The sequence below is a fragment of the Oncorhynchus tshawytscha genome, linkage group LG14, assembly GCF_018296145.1.
Source record: "Oncorhynchus tshawytscha isolate Ot180627B linkage group LG14, Otsh_v2.0, whole genome shotgun sequence".
Taxonomy (NCBI): Eukaryota; Metazoa; Chordata; class Actinopteri; order Salmoniformes; family Salmonidae; genus Oncorhynchus; species Oncorhynchus tshawytscha.
Window position 1 is genome coordinate 35,591,455 of NC_056442.1, and position 21,387 is coordinate 35,612,841.

General features: G+C 45.6%; 1 protein-coding gene across 1 annotated transcript; it reads right to left on the reverse strand.

Moving 5' to 3' along the window:
* Positions 1-1,966: 1,966 nt before the first annotated feature.
* Positions 1,967-20,448, reverse strand: tsr1 (TSR1 ribosome maturation factor). Its single transcript, XM_024445203.2, has 15 exons — positions 20,276-20,448; positions 19,045-19,148; positions 18,520-18,748; positions 17,969-18,103; positions 16,922-17,373; positions 14,751-14,895; positions 14,375-14,556; positions 8,108-8,307; positions 7,018-7,177; positions 6,823-6,933; positions 3,230-3,362; positions 2,949-3,065; positions 2,661-2,801; positions 2,380-2,454; positions 1,967-2,266 (listed from the first exon to the last, which is right to left on the reverse strand). The coding sequence occupies exons 1-15, from the start codon at positions 20,406-20,408 to the stop codon at positions 2,088-2,090; spliced, it is 2,496 nt and encodes an 831-aa protein (XP_024300971.2). The 5' UTR covers positions 20,409-20,448; the 3' UTR covers positions 1,967-2,087.
* Between the last annotated feature and the right edge of the window lie 939 nt (positions 20,449-21,387).

The following is a 21,387-nucleotide window of genomic DNA, read 5'->3' on the forward strand; positions in this document are numbered from 1 at the left end:
TCAACCTAAGAATACATAGTGTTTGAGTGTGATTTGCTCACCATCACAGCCTTGGAGTCCCAGGCTGGTGTGTGAGACCCAGGCAGTCTTCCTTCCCTCCTTCTCTGTGTTTTATGGGCTGTGTGGTGCAGTGACCTCCCTCTCACCCCGGTGCCACCCAGCCGGTGCGGGATTCAGGCGCGCTCGGCCCTTGCCAAAACCCCACATCTGCTATCCATAAACGCCAGCCACTCTTTCCTTCTCCCTCGCCCACACTGCCTAACTCAACGTCTCTCTCACACTCCAGCATTTCTTCCTCTACAGCTCTTATTCTCATTTCCCAACTCCATAGATCCCATTTGCATTCTCTCCATCTCTGGTTTTATTCAGTTTGAACACTTCGTTGGTCCCTAAACAACTGCATTTGGGGTGGCAGGTAGCCTAGTGGTTAGAGCGTTGGGCCAGTAACTGAAAGGTTGCTGGATTGAATCAGAGCTGACAAGGTAAAAATCTGTCATTCTGCCCCTGAACAAGGCAGTTAACCCACTGTTCCCCGGTAGGCTTCAATTGTAAATAAGAATTGGTTCTTAACTGACTAGCCTAGTTAAAGATAAATCGGTTTAAAATTGATAGTGTTGGAGGGAAATTGTATATGCGGTCTATAGACAGTCCCACATGTTACTGTAAAAACATTCTCCATGGTGTGTGGGGATATTGCCCGGCAGAGTTCCATTTTTCAGCAAAATCCTTCGCAAGGAGATTCCTGCAAAAATATTTTTTGAAGATGAGTCCCCCCAGTCATGAACAGCTAGCTAGAACAGGCACACCACACGTCTTCAGCTTTAAACAAGATGTGTTCAACACATCACCATTCAGTGCCCTTGCCTTCATCCATAAGAGTAAAACAAAAATGAAGCAGATAAATGGTGTTTCAGCAAAACTGTCCAGTGCTCCCGGCGTACACCCCAATGCAATAGGCATTACTCTTGTGCGATTGTTTTTAGCTTTATTTTTCAACTTTTTCCACACTGTAATCAAATTCGCAGTATGAAAAATGTTGAACTTTTGATCCCCTCCATTTCTTGGATCATGTTCCACCTCTCCAACCCCAAGTCTTCACCTTCTAGTTTCCCAGACATATTGGCATGCCTCTTTGGTGCAGTCCCAACAGAGACCCCAGATGAATAATGGAGCTGCGAGCATGCAAGAGCACAGTTATATGATAAATATTACAATTCATAAATCAGTTTCTCCGTGGAGCACAAAGCATGGGATAGGGAGGAATGTAAAACTGTTGCGCGTCGTAGATCCAGAGCGAGAACATGGGTTCTCGCGTTCTCTGCTTGAAACTGACTGGTGGGGAAGAAGGGTCTTCAGCTCAGGTAGAGACCACCAGGGAGTGGAAGGGGGGCACACTATGTAGAGGTCTGAGACTATAGCTAGTGTGGCGGATAAGCTGTGTACCAAAAAGGAATTTAAGAGGCACAAATTGTGGACATTTTTCTTTGAAGTCGTCATGCACACTATCTGCAAAAATAATAAATACAATCAGAATAAAATGCAAAGACCTAAAGGAATGGTAGTGGAAAGAGCTGGAGAAGACTTCCTAGAACAGAGTGAGCAATGGACCAAAATGGGATCATGTTCATCCAAAGTTTTTCATCCAAAGTTGTGATCATTGTTCAGATTTTCAATTTGTGCCAAACATGTTGAAATTGAGAATGGAATCTGTACAACAGTATTATTGATCTGAACATGCTCTCTCTGATTATGCCTCAACATTGTCTTCATGTTTGATCAAGTTAGTGTTTGAGTACAGGGCTCTAACAGTGCATGGCTCTCATATAATCAGTGAGTTCAGTTCCACCGTGTTAGTCACTGCAACAAAGAGCCTGTTTCCTCTTATACACTACTGCCATCTAATGGCCAGGAAACAAACTAACTGGACCACAAGGACATTTTTCCAAAGAAATAAAGAATCAAGTGATTTGGTCTAATTGGTTTTATTTAATACACAATACAATCCATCTATTGGAGTGAAAATGTAATCACCACAGTCCATGCAACTCTCTACAGACTCCAACACACCTCTTGCAACAGACCACCACCTACTCCATGTCAAAATCATCCGGCACCTGAGTCCCTTCCCCCTTGACCCAGGGCAGGGGCAAAGGCACATAGGGGTCATATGTCCAGCGAGGATAGACCCTCTTATACAGATTCATCATGACAGTATCCTGAGACCGCATTTGGCTGTCAAATACACACTTCATGTGTCCATGAGTACCTGAAAAACATACCCACACAGGTTAAGGTCAGGTAGTCACAATTGTCCAATGAAGGCAACACATTGTTTCATGTCCCTAAACAGTATTGACAAGGTTTAGGTTTTCTCCGTACCTAGGGCCTCCTTGATGTGTCCTCTCCGGCCCCACTTGGTTCTCAGCTCAACAGGCTTAAACCACAGGATGTCGTCTATCAGAGAGAGAAAAGCACAGAGGTCAGTTAACATGAAAATAAATAATGAAAACCACAGGTAAGTCAGAGCTATTTCCTTTCCACATTACGACAGTAGTTGTGGGCCAAAAGGCACCTATTCTCTATATAGTGGGCCCTAGTCAGACAGAAGTTATGTGGGTATTATTGGGAAACATGTAGTGCTTAGCTCAGTGCCCCCTCACCCCTGTTGAAGAACATGTATCTGCAGACAGCGGACCGGCGGTTGATCTTGAAGGGGTGGCCACTCAACACGATCCTCTTCAGCACCACACGCTGGGGGTCACAGCTCAGCAGACTTCCTGTACCCACCAGGTCCTGCATGCCTGAGGGAGAAAACAAGAGATACTGGCTCAAATACAGACAGAACAGGAGAGATACAGGTAGAGACAGTGTGTTCCTCTGTCCTTCACCCATCCTTAAACAGGTAGATAAATACTAAGTCAGCCAAACATCACTATCCAGGCCCTTACCATCCTCCCTCTGTTTGAAGAGCAGTACCCCAGCGGTGGGGAATGTGATGGGGGCGTACACAGAAACCACCGTGGGGGCGTCAGCACGAAGGAAACGCTCCAGCTTGTGCTTGTCGGCTGGAGAGAGAGAGACAATCACAGGTTAGATACAACACCGAGCAGACAAATAAATGGTTGTATAACAAGCCAAAACAATACTCCAGTCCCCACAGAATGTCAGCATATTTGCCATACATTTTCTTCAATTCTGTTCAAGTTGTGCTGTTTCCAGGTCCCTCTACCTGATGTGTGCTGGGAGAAGATGGGGCAGGCCCTGAACCTCCTGAATCCACAGTGGAACACCAGCTCCTCTTTAGACTTGATAGGGTCTGTGTTGCTGGGGTGTCTCCTCACCAGCATGTGCATCACTGACATCTGATCAGAGGATGGAAGGCAACCAAATGGTAAGAAGCTGGAAGAATAGTATCTAATGAAACTATAGTGTTAAAACCATTAGCTAGAGTTGTTACAATTGATTTATACATGCGGGAAGTATTCAGAGCCCTAGACTTTTTCCACATTTTGTTACGTTAGCCTTATTCTAAAATTGATTAAATATCATACTTTCAGTATTTGGCACACAATACCCCATAATGACAGGGAAAAGTTAGATTTTTTTTTTGCAAATGTATATAAAAAATAATAATATTTACATATATATTCAGACCCTTTGCTATGAGATTGAGCTGTGCATCGTATTTCCATTGATCATCCTTGATGTTTCTACAACTTGGAGTCCACCTGTGGTAAATTCAATTGATTGGACATGATTTAGAAAGGTACACCTGTCTAGCTAAAGGTCCCACAGTTGACAGTGCATACAAGAGCTAAAACCAAGCTACGAGGTCAAAGGAATTGTCCCTAGAGCTCTGAGACAGGATTGTGATCTGGGCAAGGGTACCAAAACATTTCTGAGCATTCGTGGCCTCCATCATTCTTGAATGGAAGAAGTTTGTAACCACCAAGCTGGCCACCAACCACCAAGCTGGCCTCCCGGCCAAACTGAGCAATCGGGGAGAAGGGCCTTGGCCAAGAACCCGATGGTCACTGACAGAGCTCTAAGGTTCCTCTATGGAGATGAGAGAACATTCCAGAAGGACAACCTTCTCTGCAGCACTCCATCAATCAGGCCTTTATGGTAGAGTGGCCAGACGGAAGCCACGCCTCAGTAAAAGGCACATGATAGCCCGCTTGAAGCCAAAAGGCACCTAAAAGACTAAGAGAAACAAGATTGAGCAACAAGATTCTCTGGTCTGACGAAACCAAGATTGAAATCTCTGGCCTGAATTGCCAAGCGACACATCTGGAGGAAACCTGGCACCATCCCTACGATGAAGCATGGTGGTTGCAACATCATGCTGTGGGGATGTTTTTCAGCAGCAGGGACTGGGAGACTAGTCAGGATTGAGGCAAAGTACAGACAGATCCTTGATAAACCTGCACCAGAGCGAGCGCTCAGGACCTCAGACTGGGGTGAAGGTTCACCTTCCAACAGGACAACAATCCTAAGCACACAGCCAAGACAATGTATGAGTCCTTGAGTTGCTCAGCCCGAGACTGGACTTGAACCCGATCGAACATCTCTGGAGACTGAAAATAGCTGTGCAGCGACACTCCCCTTCCAACCTGACCGAGCTTGAGAGAATCTGCAGAGAAGAATGGGAGAAACTCCCCTAATACAGGTGTGCCAAGCTTGTAGTGTCATACCCAAGAAGACTCAATGCTGTAATTGCTGCCAAAGGTGCTTCAACAAAGTACAGAGTAAAGGGTCTGAATACTTATGTAAATGTAATCAGTTTTTATTTTTTATAAATTAGCAAACATAATAAAATATTGAATCAATTTTAGAATAAGGCTGTAACATAAAATGTGGAAAAAGTCAAAGGGTCTGAATATGTTACGAAGGCACTGAATATAGACATACTACATCCAAACGTATGTGGACACCCCTTCAAATGAGTGGATCCGGCTATTTCAGCCACACCCATTGCTGACAGGTCTACTAGGTCAGTTAGGATCATCACATTATTTTAAGAATGTGAAATGTCAGAATAATAGAGAATTATTTATTTCAGCTTTTATTTCTTTCAAGTGGGTCAGACGTTCACTCAATTAGTATTTGGTAGCATTGCATTGTTTAACTTGGGTCAAACGTTACAGATAGCCTTCCACCAGCTTCCCACAATAAGTTGAGTGAATTTTGGCCCATTCCTCCTGACAGAGCTGGTGTAACTGAGTCAGGTTTGTAGGCCTCCTTCCTCGTGCACGCTTTTTCAGTTCTGCCCACAAGTTTTCTATAGGATGAGGTCAGGGCTTTGATGGCCACTCCAATACCTTGACTTTGTTGTCCTTAAGCCATTTTGCCACAACTTTGGAAGTATGCTTGGGGTCATTGTTCATTTGGAAGACCCATTTGCAACCAAGCTTACCAGCCTGACTGATGTCTTGATGTTGCTTCAATATATCCATATAATTTTCCTCCCTCATGATGCCATCTATTTTGTGAAATGCACCAATCCCTCCTGCAGCAAAGCACCCCCACAACATGATGCTGCCACCCCCGTGCTTCACAGTTGGGATGGTGTTCTTCGGCTTGCAAGCCTCCCCCTTTTCCTCCAAACAAAACAATGGTCATTATGGCTAAACAGTTCTATTTTTGTTTCATCAGACCAGAGGACATTTCTCCAAAAAGTACATTCTTTGTCCCCATGTGCAGTTGCAAACCGTAGCCTGGCTTTTTTATGGCGGTTTTGGAGCAGTGGCGTCTTCCTTGCTGAGCGGCCTTTCAGGTTATGTTGATATAGGACTTGTTTTACTATGGATAACGATACTTCTGAACCTGTTTTCTCCAGCATCTTCACAAGGTCCTTTGCTGTTATTCTGGGATTGATTTGCATTTTTTGCACTCAAGTACGCTCATCTCTAGGAGACAGAATGCGTCTCCTTCCTGAGCAGTATGACTGCTGCGTGGTCCCATGGTGTTTATACTTGCATACTATCGTTTGTACAGATGAACGTGGTACCTTCAGGCGTTTGGAAATTTCTCCCAAGGATGAACCAGACTTGTGAAGGTCTACAATTGATTTATTTTGATTTTCCCATGATGTCAAGCAAAGAGGCACTGAGTTTGAAAGTAGGCCGTGAAATACATCCACAGGTACACCTCCAAATGACTCAAATGATGTCAATTAGCCTGTCAGAAGTTTCTAAAGCCATGACATCATTTTCTGGACTTTTCTAAGCTGTTTAAAAGGCACAGTCAACTTAGTGTATGTAAATTTCTGACCCACTGGAATTGTGATATAGTGAAATAATCTGTCTGTAAACAATTGTTGGAAAAATTACTTGTGTCATGCACAAAGTAGATGTCCTAACCGACTTGCCAAAACTGTAGTTTGTTAATAAGAAATTTGTGGAGTGGTTGAAAAACGAGTTAATTTTATTTTACCTTTATTTAACCAGGCAAGTCAGTTAAGAACAAATTCTTATTTTCAATGACAGCCTAGGAACAGTGGGTTAACTGCCTGTTCAGGGGCAGAACGACAAATTTGTACCTTGTCAGCTCGGGGGTTTGAACTCGCTACCTTCCGGTTACTAGTCCAACGCTCTAACCACTAGGCTACCCTAGTGACTCCAACCTAAGCGTATGTAAACTTTCGACCTCAACTGTGTGTGTGTGTGTGTGTGTATATATAAATGTATACATTTTCCCCCCCTCTGTAGTCTGTCTACACTTTATCAACATATTTAACAGCAGAAATGGGTTACAATTCTTAACTTTTAGACTTAAGACACTAAGTACACAATAATTCAGGAGTATCCCAATACTGTATACCTTCTGTTCATGTGGCAGTAAGGAGACCAGCACCAGAGGCCTGCCTGCCTGGACACTCTCCATCACCGTGGGGGGAACATCCACTACATGGAGGGTCACATACCAGCCCACCTAGAGAGCAGAGTAAACAGGTTGGGGGCACCGAGAGGGGACAGGGTTGAAACAGGATGTCACACACACACGGCACACTCTTACCATGGCCCCCTCTTCCTCCTGCGCAGCCTCAGCTAGTACGCGGCGGCGTGTGCGCTCAAAGCTCTGAAACTGGAAGATGCGGGAGTAGTCTGCAGGCAGGTTCTCCAAGGGGTCCCAGGGGGAGGAGCGGAAACTCTTCAGGCCCCTGTAACGCTGGAACCTGAGCACACAGGAAATGAGCCATGTCAGAATATAGCTAAGTAATTACGCCAATCATCCTGGAAAGTAACGTTTGGGCGTTAACAGGATTGTCATATATAATAGACCAGATGTTTGACATGTTTGGTGAATTCCTCCCTCCTCAGACCCCCCCAAGTGTTGCTGAAGAAAATGTTAGATATTGGAGTGCTGAAGCACTTTGATCAGAGGTCAGGATCAAGTCACTGGCTGTTAATGAGGTTACCACATTCTGCTTGACCGTTTTTCCAAATGTAAAATATCAACTCAATGTACAGGTAACTGAAAAATAAAGGAAACGCTTCAGTAAATGAAGAATACAAAGTATTAAAGCAGGTGCTTCTACACAGGTCTGGTTCCTGAGTTAAATAATCAATTAACATACCATCATGCTTAGGGTCATGTATAAAACGGCCCATTATTTTGCCTACCATGGCTAGAATAAGAGATCTCTGACTTTGAAAGAGGGGTCTCAAATGAGTATAGGGGGTTTAAAGTGTGTGTGGGTGTCTCGGTCACCAGATCTCAACCCAATTGATCACATCCGGGAGATCCTGGAGCAGTGCCTGAGACAGTGTTTTCCACCACTATCAACAAAACACCAAATGACTGAATTTTTTTGTGGAAGAATGGCGTCGCATCCCTCCATACAGATATAACAAGGTGCACTGAAGCCGCTCTGGCGGCCAAACGCCCTTTTTGAGACACTTTCTGTTGGCGTTTCCTTTTTTGGCAGTTACCTGTGTGTGAGCCATGGGTTGATGTTTTTTTCAGGGATCGGTTGAATGTTTTTGCTTAGACAGCCCCTCTGTGTTGTAGCCCACACTGAAAGCAGAGGGTCCTGTACAGTACTGAAGGAGAAGTAAGGGACCACTGTGTTTGGTAGTAGACGATATGATAGTCATGCCCTTACCTGTTCTTAGCCGATTGGTCTAGAGGGGTGTCCACTTCATCTGGGAACATCTCATTGGCCCGAGCCTCCCGGTATCGTTTTAAACCCTCCCCTTCCTCCGCCTCGTCCATGTGCTCATCATAGCGCTGGTCTGCTCCACCCTTGTCCGATGTGGAATTCAGCTCCTCCTCCTCCTCAGAGCCACCAACTGAGGCAGCATCCTAAACCAAACAGTAAAAGACATGAAGTTTCTACTAGAGCTGGCAATTGCCAGGCATCTCACAATACGATACTAAGCCGCCGATACGATATGTATTGCGGATCGATAGTGACTTTATTGCGATTCGATGTTCCAAACATATTACCCCCCATATGTCTGCTGTAGAGGGACAAGAGAGCAATGAGAAAATGAGTTGATCATTCATAGAAATAAGTGCTGAAAAATTGCGATTTTTGTGAGGGGGCACCGGTTAGTTGAGGTAGTATGTACATGTAGGTAAAGTTATTAAAGTGGCTATGCATAGATGACAACAGAATAGCACTGGTGTAAAGAGGGGAAGAGGGAGGCAATGCAAATAGTCTGGGTAGCCATTTGATTAGATGTTCAGGAGTCTAATGGCTTGGGATAGACGCTGTTTAGAAGCCTCTTGGACCTAGACTGGTGTTCCGGTACTGGTTGCCGTGCGGTAAGAGAGAACATTCTGACTAGGGTGGCTCGAGTCTGACAATTTTTAGGGCCTTCCTCTGACACCGCCTGGTTATAGAGATCCTGGATGGCAGGACACTTGGCCCCAGTGATGTACTGGGTCATATGCACTACCCTCTGTAGTACCTTGAGGTTAGAGGCCGAGCAGTTGCCATACCAGGCAGTGATGCAACCAGTCAGGATTAGAGGTCGACCGATTATGATTTTTCAACGCCGATACCGATTATTAGAGGACCAAAAAAGTTGCTGCCGATTTAATCGGCCGATTTTAAAAAGATATATATATATATATATTTTTTTTTTTAATGTATTTGTAATAATGACAATGACAACAATACTGAATTAACACTTATTTTAACTTACTATAATACATCAATAAAATCGCTTTAGCCTCAAGTAGATAATGAAACATGTTCAATTTGGTTTAAATAATGCAAAAACAAAGTGTTGGAGAAGAACGTAAAAGCGCAATATGTGCTATGTAAGAAAGCTAACGTTTCAGTTCCTTGCTCAGAACATGAGAAAGCTGGTGGTTCCTTTTAACATGAGTCTTCAATATTTCCAGGTAAGAAGTTTTAGGTTGTAGTTATTATAGGACTATTTCCCTCTATACCATTTGTATTTCATTAACCTTTGACTATTGGATGTTCTTATAGGCACTTTAGTATTGCCAGTGTAACAGTATAGCTTCCGTCCCTCTCCTCGCTCCTCCCTGGGCTCGAACCAGCAACACAACGACCACATCGAAGCAGCGTTACCCATGCAGAGCAAGGGAAACAACCACCCCAAGGCTGAGAGCGAGTGAAGTTTGAAACTATTAGCGAGCGGTTACACCAGCCTCATCTCGGGAGTTGATAGGTTTGAAGTCATGAACAGCGCAATGCTTGACGCACAACGAAGAGCTGCTGGCAAAACGCACGAAAGTGCTGTTTGAATGAATGTTTACGCATCTGCTTCTGCCTACCACCGCTCAGTCAGATACTTATATGCTTGTCTGCTCAGTCAGATTTTATGCAACACAGGACACGCTAGATAATATCTAGTAATATCAATGTGTAGTTAACTAGTGATTATGATTGATTGTTTTTTATAAGATAAGTTTAATGCTAGCTAGCAACTTACCTTGGCTTACTGCATTTGCGTAACAGGCAGTCTCCTTGTGGATTGCAACGAGAGAGAGGCAGGTCGTTATTGCGTTGGACTAGTTAACTGTAAGGTTGCACGATTGGATCCCCCGAGCCGACAAGGTGAAAATCTGTCTTTCTGCCCCTGAACGAGGCAGTTAACCCACCGTTCCAAGGCTGTCATTGAAAATAAGAATGTGTTCTTAACTGACTTGCCTAGTTCAATAAAGGTGTACATTTTTCCCTTTTTAAATCTGCAAATCGGCGCCCAAAAATACAGATTTCCGATTGTTATGAAAATTTGAAATCGGCCCTAATTAAACGGCCATTCCGATTAATCGGTCGACCTCTAGTCAGGATGCTCTCGATGGTGCAACTGTAGAACCTTTGAGGATCTGAGGACCCATGCCAAATCTTTTCAGTCTCCTGAGTGGGAATAGGTTTTGTTGTGCACTCTTCATGACTGTCTTGGTGTGCTTGAACCATGTTAGTTTGTTGGTGATGTGGACACCAAGGAACTTGAAGCTCTCAGCCGGCTCCACTGCAGCCCTGTCAATGAGAATTGGGGCATGCTCAGTCCTCTTTTTCCTGTAGTTCAGTCATCTCCTTTGTCTTGATCACGTTGAAGGAGAGGTTGTTGTCCTGGCACCACATGGCCAGGTCTCTGACCTCCTCCCTATAGGTTGTCTCGTCGTTGTCGTGATCAGGCCTACCACAGAAGCAAACCTGATGGTGTTGGAGTCGTGCCTGGCGGTGCAGTCATGAGTGAACAGGGAGTACAGGAGGAGACTGAGCACGCACCCCTGAGGGGCTCCTATGTTGAGTCTCAGCGTGGCGGGCCTGTCCGGGCCTGTCCAGTTGCAGTTGGGGGGTTTAGTCCCAGGGACCTTAGCTTATTGTTGAGCTTTAAGGGCACTATGGTGTTGAACGCTGAGCTGTAGTCAATGAATAGCATTCTCACATAGGTGTTCCTTTCGTCCAGGTGGGAAAGGGCAGTGTGGAGTGCAATAGAGATTGCATCATCTGTGGATGTGTTGGGGCGGTATGCAAATTGGAGGGGGTCTAGGGTTTCTGGGATAATGGTGTTGTGAGCCATGACCAGCCTTTCAAAGCACTTCATGGCTACAGACGTGAGTGCTACGGGTAGGGAATAATTTAGGCAGGTTACCTTGGTGTTCTTGGGCACAGGGACTATTGTGGTCTGCTTAAAACATCTTGGTATTACAGACTCAGACAGGGAGAGGTTTAAGATGTCAGTGCAGACACTTGCCAGTTGGTCAGCGCATGCTTGCAGTATACGTCCTGGTAATCTGTCTGGCCCTGCAGCCTTGTGAATGTTGACCCTTTTAAAAAGGTCTTACTCACATGTGCTGCGGAGAGCATGATCACAGTCTTCATGCATGTTTCAGTGTTATTTGCATCGAAGCGAGCATATATGTAGTTTAGCCCGTCTGGTATGCTCGTCTCACTGGGCAGCTCTCGTCTGTGCTTCCCTTTGTAGTCTAATGTTTTGCAAGCCCTGACACATCCGTCGAGCGTCAGAGCCGGTGTAGTACGATTCGATCTTTGTCCTGTATTGACACTTTGCCTGTTTGATGGTTCGTTGGAAGGCATAGCGAGATTTCTTATAAGCTTCCAGGTTAGAGTCTCGCTCCTTGAAAGGGTCAGCTCTAGCCTTTAGTTCAGTGCGGATGTTGCCTGTAATCCATGGCTTCTGGTTGGGGTATGTACGTGCAGTCACTGTGGGGACGACGTCATCGATGCACTTATTGATGAAGCCAGTGACTGATGTGGTGTACTCATCAATGACATCGGAGGAATCTCATCGACAGGGCTGTAGTGGAGCAGGTTGAGAGCTTCAAGTTCCTTGCCAACAAACTAACATGGTCCAAACACACCAAGACAGTCAGAGGACACAAAGCCTATTCCCCCTCAGGAAACGGAAAAGATTTGGCATGGGTCCTCAGATCCTCAAAAGGTTCTACAGCTGCACCATCGAGAGCATCCTGACTCGTTGCGTCACTGCCTGGTATGGCAACTGCTCGGCCTCCGACCGCAAGGCGCTACAGAAGGTAGTGCGAATGGCCTAGTACATCACTGGGGCCAAGCGTCCTGCCATCCAGGACCTCTATACCAGGCGGTGTCAGAGGAAGGCCCTAAAAATTGTCAAAGACTTCAGCCACCCTAGTCTTAGACTGTTCCCTCTGCTACCGCACGGCAAGCGGTACCGGAGCGCCAAGTCAAGAAGCATTTTGGACCTAAACAGCTTCTACCCCAAAGCCATAAGACTCCTGAACATCTAATCAAATGGCTACCCAGACTATTTGCATTGCTTCTCCCCCCCCTCTCACACTGCTGTTACTCACTGTTTTATCTATGCATAGTCACTTTAATAACTCTACCTACATGTACATATTACCTTGACTAACCGGTGCCCCCACACATTGACTCTGTTCTGGTACCCCCTGTATATAGCCATGCTACTGTTATTTCACTGCTGCTCTTTAAGTAAAAAATATAGATATAAATAATTAAAGTGTTACCTGCATTGTTGGTTCAGGGCTTGTAAGTAAGCATTTCACTGTACGGTCTACAACCGTTGTATTTGGGCGCATGTGACAAACTTTATTTCAACAGTCTCTAATCTGTAGGTATCTGAACAAGTTTATTCCGGGAAGATTACAGGTTTCCCTCAGCAAATCAGAGGAGATCCCCTATGGTACTGATCCCTAGCTCTCCCCATCACTCAAAGGTGTTTTCAGGGTGCAACAGGGAGCATGAATGAGATGTGTCTGAGGTCAAAATAGACCTCCATTTGCTTCCAGATGTGCTGTGCATAATAGGACTATTACTATAAAGTGACATCTTCAAATTGATAGGGGACAAAATCACAGCGCCAATAGAGAAGGGGTGACACTCCTCACGTGCTGTTACGTTTTGGCTAGATGACGGAGGTGTGTCACCCAGCCAAAACGTAACAGCACGGAGGTTAGCAGCCCAATAGTCAAATATTACATTTGGGAGAGACAATCCTCCTTCCATCTTGACTTCCAGAGGTGTTTTTTTTAACCTATCCTATTGTGGGACGTTCGGGAATAGGCAGTTATGGGAGGACCATCACAAGTTTCTACTGCAGAGCTATATACCTCTACATCATATGTAATGTGAACAACGAGGCCAAGTATTTATCAGCCTCATTTCCAGTAATGAAGTCAGAAAAAGTATACAAGTGGCTCTTTTGGAAGTGGCATTACAGTAAGCAAGAGATACATGGGAGGGGGGTCCACTCTGCATGGGGCTGATTCACAACCTTCAGAACAATCCCAGCTGCAATAATAATCCTGATCAACCCCAGCACCATTTCCTCCATTGTTAACATCTAGGATGGTATATCCCGTCTAACCCCGACATCAAACACATGCTAATAAATATTCAAGAAAATAGATGTAGCGGAACGTTTGACCATAGCAGAATTGACCCCCTTCTTTCAAGCAGCGCTGTTATAAATAAATGGCCGTCCCCATCTCCTGGTCCAGACAGGAAGTTGTGTCCGATAAGCAGGAAGTCAGGAGGCTTCTCTCGGGACCCCTGCTCCAAAACACTATTGTTGCCACGGTGAGCAGCCTGGCACTACAGCCCAGAGGCAGACATTGTGAAAACAAACAGTGGTGCACTAACCACACTGTGCACTAACCACACTGTGCACTAACCACGGGTCACGTACACACTGTTCCACCCCCAACCGAACTGTTCGACACTTTCCCCCCCACCAATCACTGTCCTGTCCGAGCTGCTTCCCCCTGACGTCTTCCGCATCACCCCACATCAGTTCAGACGTCTCAACAATCAACTCAGACTACCAACGGATCACCCTCGTCTCCTCTAATGGTTTCACTATCGCCACGGCAACAGGCAGAGGGTAAACAAACACTTTAGCAGTGCACCCAATGCCTTGGGACAGGCTGTCAGCACTACAGTTGTCGCTCTTTCTCTTGTATTAATGGCTACACGGACTGAGTTGACCCTTGTATTTATTTTTGCACCGTTTCTATGAACACTCACAAGACTCTACACAACATGCACACATTCATACAGACTCGACACACACACAAACATCCTGACGCCTAAGTCATCTTACCCCTATACATATCTTCCTCTATCACCCCAGTATCCCTGCACATTCTAAATATGGTATTGGAACTGACCTTGTATATAGCTTCTTACTTTCTTGTGTTCTTATTTCTATTTCTCATGTGTTTTTGTTCTACCGTGTTATTTTTAGTATTACATGTGTGGATTACTGCATTGCTGGGTTTACAACTTGCAAAAAAAGCCCCTCAATGTACTTGTGCAAGTGACAATGTGAAACTAATGCTACACCGGCCAGAAAAACATACAGAAGTTTCTTCTGTGCAGCCGTGTCAGTGTCCCAGGATGTGGAGTGGACTCACTACTCACCACCTGAGAGTCAAGGTCCTCTCCATCTATGGACTCCTCCATCATCAAATCTTCATCCTCCTCATCGTCAGTACTCTCTTCATCCTCCTCGCCATTCTCATCCTCCTCATCTACAATCCACGTGGCCTGGTAGTCTGATGTCCCTTTGGGCACCTTCATTACACGCTTGCTCTTTCTGGCCTCTGAGGGAAAGAGAACATTTATTAGAGAGGTTTATTACATGGTAAACCCAGAGACAATAATAAACTCAATGTGTTGACATGAACCAGTTCAAAGTACCCATACAATGGATGCCAACAACAGCACTGCGACCATAGATCTAACATGTAATTCAACGTAACGACCCTCTATAACTCTGCCCTCTCTCTCCCTTTACCTTCAGCCTCCAGCAGTTCAGTATCAGTGGGCCAGGTCTGCTCTCCATCCATGGGGTCTACCTCTGCCTCGGCCTGCAGACTCTCCCTGCGAGCTGGGTCTGCCTTCATCAGCACCCGCACGGACGCCGCCTCAACACCACCATCCTGAAACACAGAGAGCAGTTAGCACCTGCTGTCAACGAACAGAAGCAGCGCTGATAAATGTCTCAACTATAGTTTGTAAATTATTCATTAAATCGCTGTCCATTTGCAATGTAATGATATCAGCTAGTGACCATCTTCCAATAATGACGTAGAAAAGATCATCCATGTTTTTGCCACTTGTAGATTAGACTACCACAATGCTCTACTCTCCATCTACCTGGACAAAGCACCAAATAAACTTCAGTTAGTGCTAAACACGGCTGCTACAATCTTGACTAGAACCAACATATGTGTACATATTACTCCAGTGCTAGCCTCCCTACACTGGCTTCCTGTTAAGGCTAGGGCTGATTTCAAGGTTTTACTGCTAACCTACAAAGCATTACATGGGCTTGCTCCTACCTATCTCTCCGATGTGGTACCGCCGTACATACCTACACGTACGCTACAGTCACAAGACTCAGGCCTCCGCATTGTCCCCAGAATTTCTAAGCAAACAGCTGGAGGCAGGGCTTTAGCCTATAGAGCTCCATTTTTATGGAATGGTCTGCCTACCCATGTGAGAGACGCAGACTCGGTCTCAACCTTTACTTCCTTACTGAAGGCTCATCTCTTCAGTAGGTCCTATGATTAAATGTACTCGGGAGTGTGAACGTGAACAGAAAGGCACTGGAGCAACGAACCGCCCCTGCTGTCTCTGCCTGGCCGGTTCCCCTCTCTCCACTGGGATTCTCTGCCTCTAACCCTATTACAGGGGCTTACTAGTGCTCTTATATGCCATCCCTAGGAGGGGTGTGTCACTTGAGTGGGCTGAGTCACTGACGTGATCTTCCTGTCCGGTTTTGCACCCCCTCGCGTTCTTGCGGAGGAGATCTTTGTGGGCTATACTCAGCCTTGTCTCAGAGTGGAAAACAGCAGGTGGTCTGTTGACTTCCCTCTAGTGGTGTGGGGGATTTGCTTTGGATAAGTGGGTGTGGTTATATCCTGCCTGGTTGGCCCTGTCTGGGTATATCGTCGGACAGGGCCACAGTGTCCAAAGAATCCCCGCATCAGCCTCCATTATCTATGCAGTAATAGTCTGTGCCGGGGGGCTAGAGTCAGTCTGTTATATCTGGTATACCGTGTGAATTTAAGTGTGCCCCCTCTAATGCCTCGGGCCTACCTGGCCTGATGACTCCTGGCTGTCCCTGTCTCCCAGGTGCTGCTGCTGGCTGTTCAGTTTCAACTCTTCTGCCTTTGGAACCCTGACCTGTTCACCGGATGTGCTACGTTGTCCAGGACCTGCTGTTTTACCACTCTCTTTCTACCACACCTGCAGCCTCGACCTCTGAATGCTTGGCTATGAAAAGCCAACTGACATTTACTGCTGAGGTGCTGACCTGTTGCACCCTCTATAACCACTGGGATTATTATTTGACCCTGCTCGTCATCTATGAACATCTTGAAGATCAATCTGGCCTTAAATGGCCATGTACTCTTATAATCTCCACCCGGCACAGCCAGAAGAGGACTGGCCACCCCTCAGAGCCTGGTTCCTCTCTAACCAGTACAGCCAGAAGAGGACTGGCCACCCCTCAGAGCCTGGTTCCTCTCTACCCAGTACAGCCAGAAGAGGACTGGCCACCCCTCAGAGCCTGGTTCCTCTCTACCCAGTACAGCCAGAAGAGGAATGGCCACCCCTCAGAGCCTGGTTCCTCTCTACCCAGTACAGCCAGAAGAGGACTGGCCACCCCTCAGAGCCTGGTTCCTCTCTACCCAGTACAGCCAGAAGAGGACTGGCCACCCCTCAGAGCCTGGTTCCTCTCTACCCAGTACAGCCAGAAGAGGACTGGCCACCCCTCAGAGCCTGGTTCCTCTCTAGGTTTCTTCCTAGGTTCCTGCCTTTCTAAGGAGTTTTTCCTAGCCACCGTGCTTCTACATCTGCGCTGTTTGGGGTTTGGCTGGGTTTCTGTATAAGCACTTTGCGTTATCTTCTGATGTAAAAAGAACTTTATAAATAAATGTGACTTGATTTTGTGAGACCCACCTGCATGTCTACATCTCCTTCCTTCCCTGGCTTGGCAGGGCGAGGGGTCATAGAGTTGAGGGGAAGGGGGTCTATGGGAGCATCGATCTGACTGAGCAGGAAGTCTCCAAATCCAGAGATGTGCACCAGCCTGTCCACCTGCAAAGGGCAGCCTCGGACATACCCAGACACACACAGGGTCCCTAGGCCCGTGGGGGCTCCCCCACTCCCCTCAGAGCTGTTGGGGGTGTAGGAGACCTGCTGGGCCAGGAGGTGAGGCCGACGGGAGCGGAAGCCCAGCCTCCTCTGCCTCTGTGCTCCCAGGTGTCTTAGCATCAGTGTGGCGTCCTGGTCTGAGTCCAGGGGGAAGAGGCGCGCCCCAGGGAAGCGGATTTCAGATATCTTGGCCAGTGCCCGCCGTGAGTCCACACGCTTCTTCACTGCCAGATCTGAAACACCCTGACACACCAGAGCTGGGGGAGAAAGAGATGCAGGTTATATAGGACAGAGACGACAGGAGAGAGAAGTGGGGGTTATATAGGACAGAGACGACAGGAGAGAGAAGTGGGGGTTATATAGGACAGAGACGACAGGAGAGAGAAGTGGGGGTTATATAGGACAGAGACGACAGGAGAGAGAAGTGGAGGTTATATAGGACAGAGACGACAGGAGAGAGAAGTGGAGGTTATATAGGACAGAGACGACAGGAGAGAGAAGTGGAGGTTATATAGGACAGAGACGACAGGAGAGAGAAGTGGAGGTTATATAGGACAGAGACGACAGGAGAGAGAAGTGGAGGTTATATAGGACAGAGACGACAGGAGAGAGAAGTGGAGGTTATATAGGACAGAGATGACAGGAGAGAGAAGTGGAGGTTATATAGGACAGAGATGAAAGTGGATGCAGAGAAAATGGGTGGGGTAGTTGATTTTGAGTAAAATAATCAGTATAATATCTACAGTAAGTAATCTGCTAAACATTTAGGTAATCAGCAAGGGGAGAGGTTAAGTTGAACAAAATCCAGTGCACTGTGAGTATATTTTTTGGATAGCTTGTATGGAAGCTCACCATGGGCTGGTAGCCCCTGTGAAAAGAGACAGGAGAGGCAGTGGTCTCCATAGCTGTCCCAGCCTTCTGTAGAATCCAGCACAAACACCAGACTGTCTGCTACCTTCACCACGTCCAGTAGAGAGTGCATGTCAGCTAGAGAGAGAAGGGAGAGGGAGGAAGGACAGAGTCAGAGGTAATGCTATTGGATAAGTACTAGTATCAGCATCGACTGGTGGCAGGTAGCCTCGGTGTTAAGAGCGATAGGCCAGTAACCGAAAGGTCGCTGGTTTGAATCCCCAAGTCAACTAGGTGAAAAATATGTCAATGTGCCCTTGAGTAAGGCACTTATGCAAAGCAACTTACAGGCGCAATTAGGGTTAAGAGTGTCTGCTAAGTTATTACAATGTAAATGTAAGTTAATTACTCAGAATGCCCCTTATAAATGTTTGGTAGTCAGATATGGATTAAACTAGCATTTACATGAACTATAAATCAGTATCGGGTTGTTATCTATGGAACTTTAGTGTTGACAACACAAACACATTGTAGTATCCAAGTCGGTGAGTTACCTGTGTCTGGGCGGAGGAAGGTGAACCTCTGTTTGAAGCGGGGCATGACCAGGCCAAAGCTGTCACTGACCCCACACACGCTGTTCTCCTCACGCACCAGCCCGCCAGCCCCCTCACACCGCAGCAACCTGGTCACAGCCTCAGCATCCACACCTGCATGGAGGGCGACCACAGCCACCAGATGGGGTGGACCATCCCTGCTGCCCAGACGACGCTTCTCTGTCAGGACCTGGACAGGACAGAAGTAACACGTAGCATTAAAGGTAGACTCAGCGATGCATAAAGTAATAGCAATATCGGGCCGTTTCCACAACAACTAAGAGCGCATCTATTTTAAACTTCTCTGTTTTGGTCCCGTAGCTACCACGTTGTCGCAGATACTCTGCGTGAATGCAACGTCTCGCATCACATTCATCTGGATATCTGCGGTGCTGCGCGTTGGAATCTCATAACACCGAGTCTACCTTTATCTTGTCCGATTCATATCATTGTGGTGACATTGTGTCAAATGCAAGAGCATCTTACCAGGTCCTTCTTATTTCGCCGCAGCTGGTTGGCTTTGTGCCTTTTGTCCATCTTTCTTGCCTCTTTCCTCTGTTTCTTGGTAAGAGCCGTCACCGACACTCTACCTGTTGGGGATGACATCATTTAAAGGTGAAGGACAGATCCGGGTGGAAATAAATGAAAGAGCTTGGCTACCAACATGTGCACTAACAGAGAATTACAGTTGATGTAAGGGTAGTGGACTAAACTCCACGGTTAACAAGGAAGAATCTGATGACCACCAGAGACCAGGATTTGTGGAATTTTTTTATTTTTATTTCACCTTTATTTATTTAGGCTAGTTGAGAACAAGTTCTCATTTGCAACTGCGACCTGGCCAAGATAAAGCATAGCAGTGTGAACAGACAACACAGAGTTACACATGGAGTAAACAATTAACAAGTCAATAACACAGTAGAAAAAAAAGGGGAGTCTATATACATTGTGTGCAAAAGGCATGAGGAGGTAGGCGAATCTAGCTCTGACTACATTGATTCGCCCAATGTCAATACTTCAAAAAACGTAAATGATTTACTGCTTACCGTGTACCCACGTCTGTCCTCTGTAGTTGTGTCTTTGTTTGCTGAAATCTATACATTTTCAATAAACGTTAATCAAATTAAACCACTGTTTGCTCATTGCTGTTGCCATTTTAAGGAAACAGTATTTGATTAACGTTTATTGAAAAAGTATGGATTTCAGCAAATAAAAAGACGGTAACTAGAGGACAAACATGGGTAGGCGTTAGGTAAAGTTACTTTTTTTGACATTGGATGAATCGATGAATTCGGAGCTAGATCCCATAAATTCTGGTTTCTGTTCCACTCGATCAGAAATGTCCTTCACCATCGAGTGGAGTTTAATCCGCTAATGTAAGGGGAGTTTTGAGAATGGTCATCAGACCTGTTGATGTGATTAGACAGACACTACCAGGAACTGTTAAATTACTCGTCTTGACACATACATGTGTCTACCTACTAATGACGATGGCCGTTTGATTTCATCAGCTACCATGTGTCAAGGCTTGAAGGCTAAACTGTTACATGAGTGACATTACACGGGTATTTTAAAATATGACATGAAAGTATAGTTTCCACAGCTAAAGATTCTTCTGAAACATAACTTGAAAGCACGTGTTCGGCAGCACAGAAGCAGCATGTCCATGGTTAAAACCAGCGACAGATAGGGACACATTCCTCCGTCACAAACTTACCCTTGTTCTCCCGTTCGATTTCTCCTTTAGTCCGATGCTTTCCATGTTTATGTCCTTTGTTTTTTTGTTTATAAACCCCAGCTCGATGGCCCTGTTGTTGTTCTGCACCAGACACCATTTTCGCCACGAGCATGCAACAGCCAGCCAACTTTGATGACGTAGTCCACTTCCGCATTTGAACTTCTTCTTGCGCAGTGTCGATGTGCTTTGGTCAAATAGGGGTGCTGGTGCCATCTACTGTTTTTCGCAAAAAATGACTGCTGTCATTAATGAAGTAAATGTGGATTCAGGTCCTGCTTTATCTATCGCTTGATAAATTGTCCAGTCATTTTACCAATAACCTCGAAGGGCGAATATATTTTGTCTAACACTGTAGGATTATTTGATCAATAGTTCTGATATGTACATTTTGGATAGATATGGGGCGGCAGGGTAGCCTAGTGGTTAGAGTGTTGGACTAGTAACCGGAAGGTTGCAAGTTCAAACCCCCGAGCTGACAAGGTACAAATCTGTCGTTCTACCCCTGAACAGGCAGTTAACCCACTGTTCCTAGGCCGTCATTGAAAATAAGAATTTGTTCTTAACTGACTTACCTGTTTAAATAAATGTTTTTAAAAAAAATATCAGTGTGGATGTTAGAATGATGAAACATTTCACATTCTCTAGCTATGTCACAACATGATTATCAGGTTACCTATGGAATGCTGTGCAAAATATCTCATGAGTTCACATGTCCCATCCTCAGAGCAGAGTGGGAGAAATGAGGGAAGGCACACTCCTTATACGGCAGGGGCAGAGATATGATTTGAAGGAAATTCTTGGCAGGAAGTTACTGTACTACTGAGTTTTTTTTTTAATGTCACAGTTTTTCTTCTTCTTAGCGAACACTTGAAAAGTTTGGATAGGCTACATCTAGCGCCCTGTCACCCAGCCTCTATTCTAAATTATATCCTCTTGTAAAAGGGTACATTTAATACAATTATCTTTCAAAATCCTCTGTGTTAATCTGGATGCACCTTTGATATACAGCACTGTATTCTTCATTATCACCTTTTTTAAATTTAGCATCAGACTTAAAACCTGCTGTAGCAGTGCAGCACTGTTGTATCTCC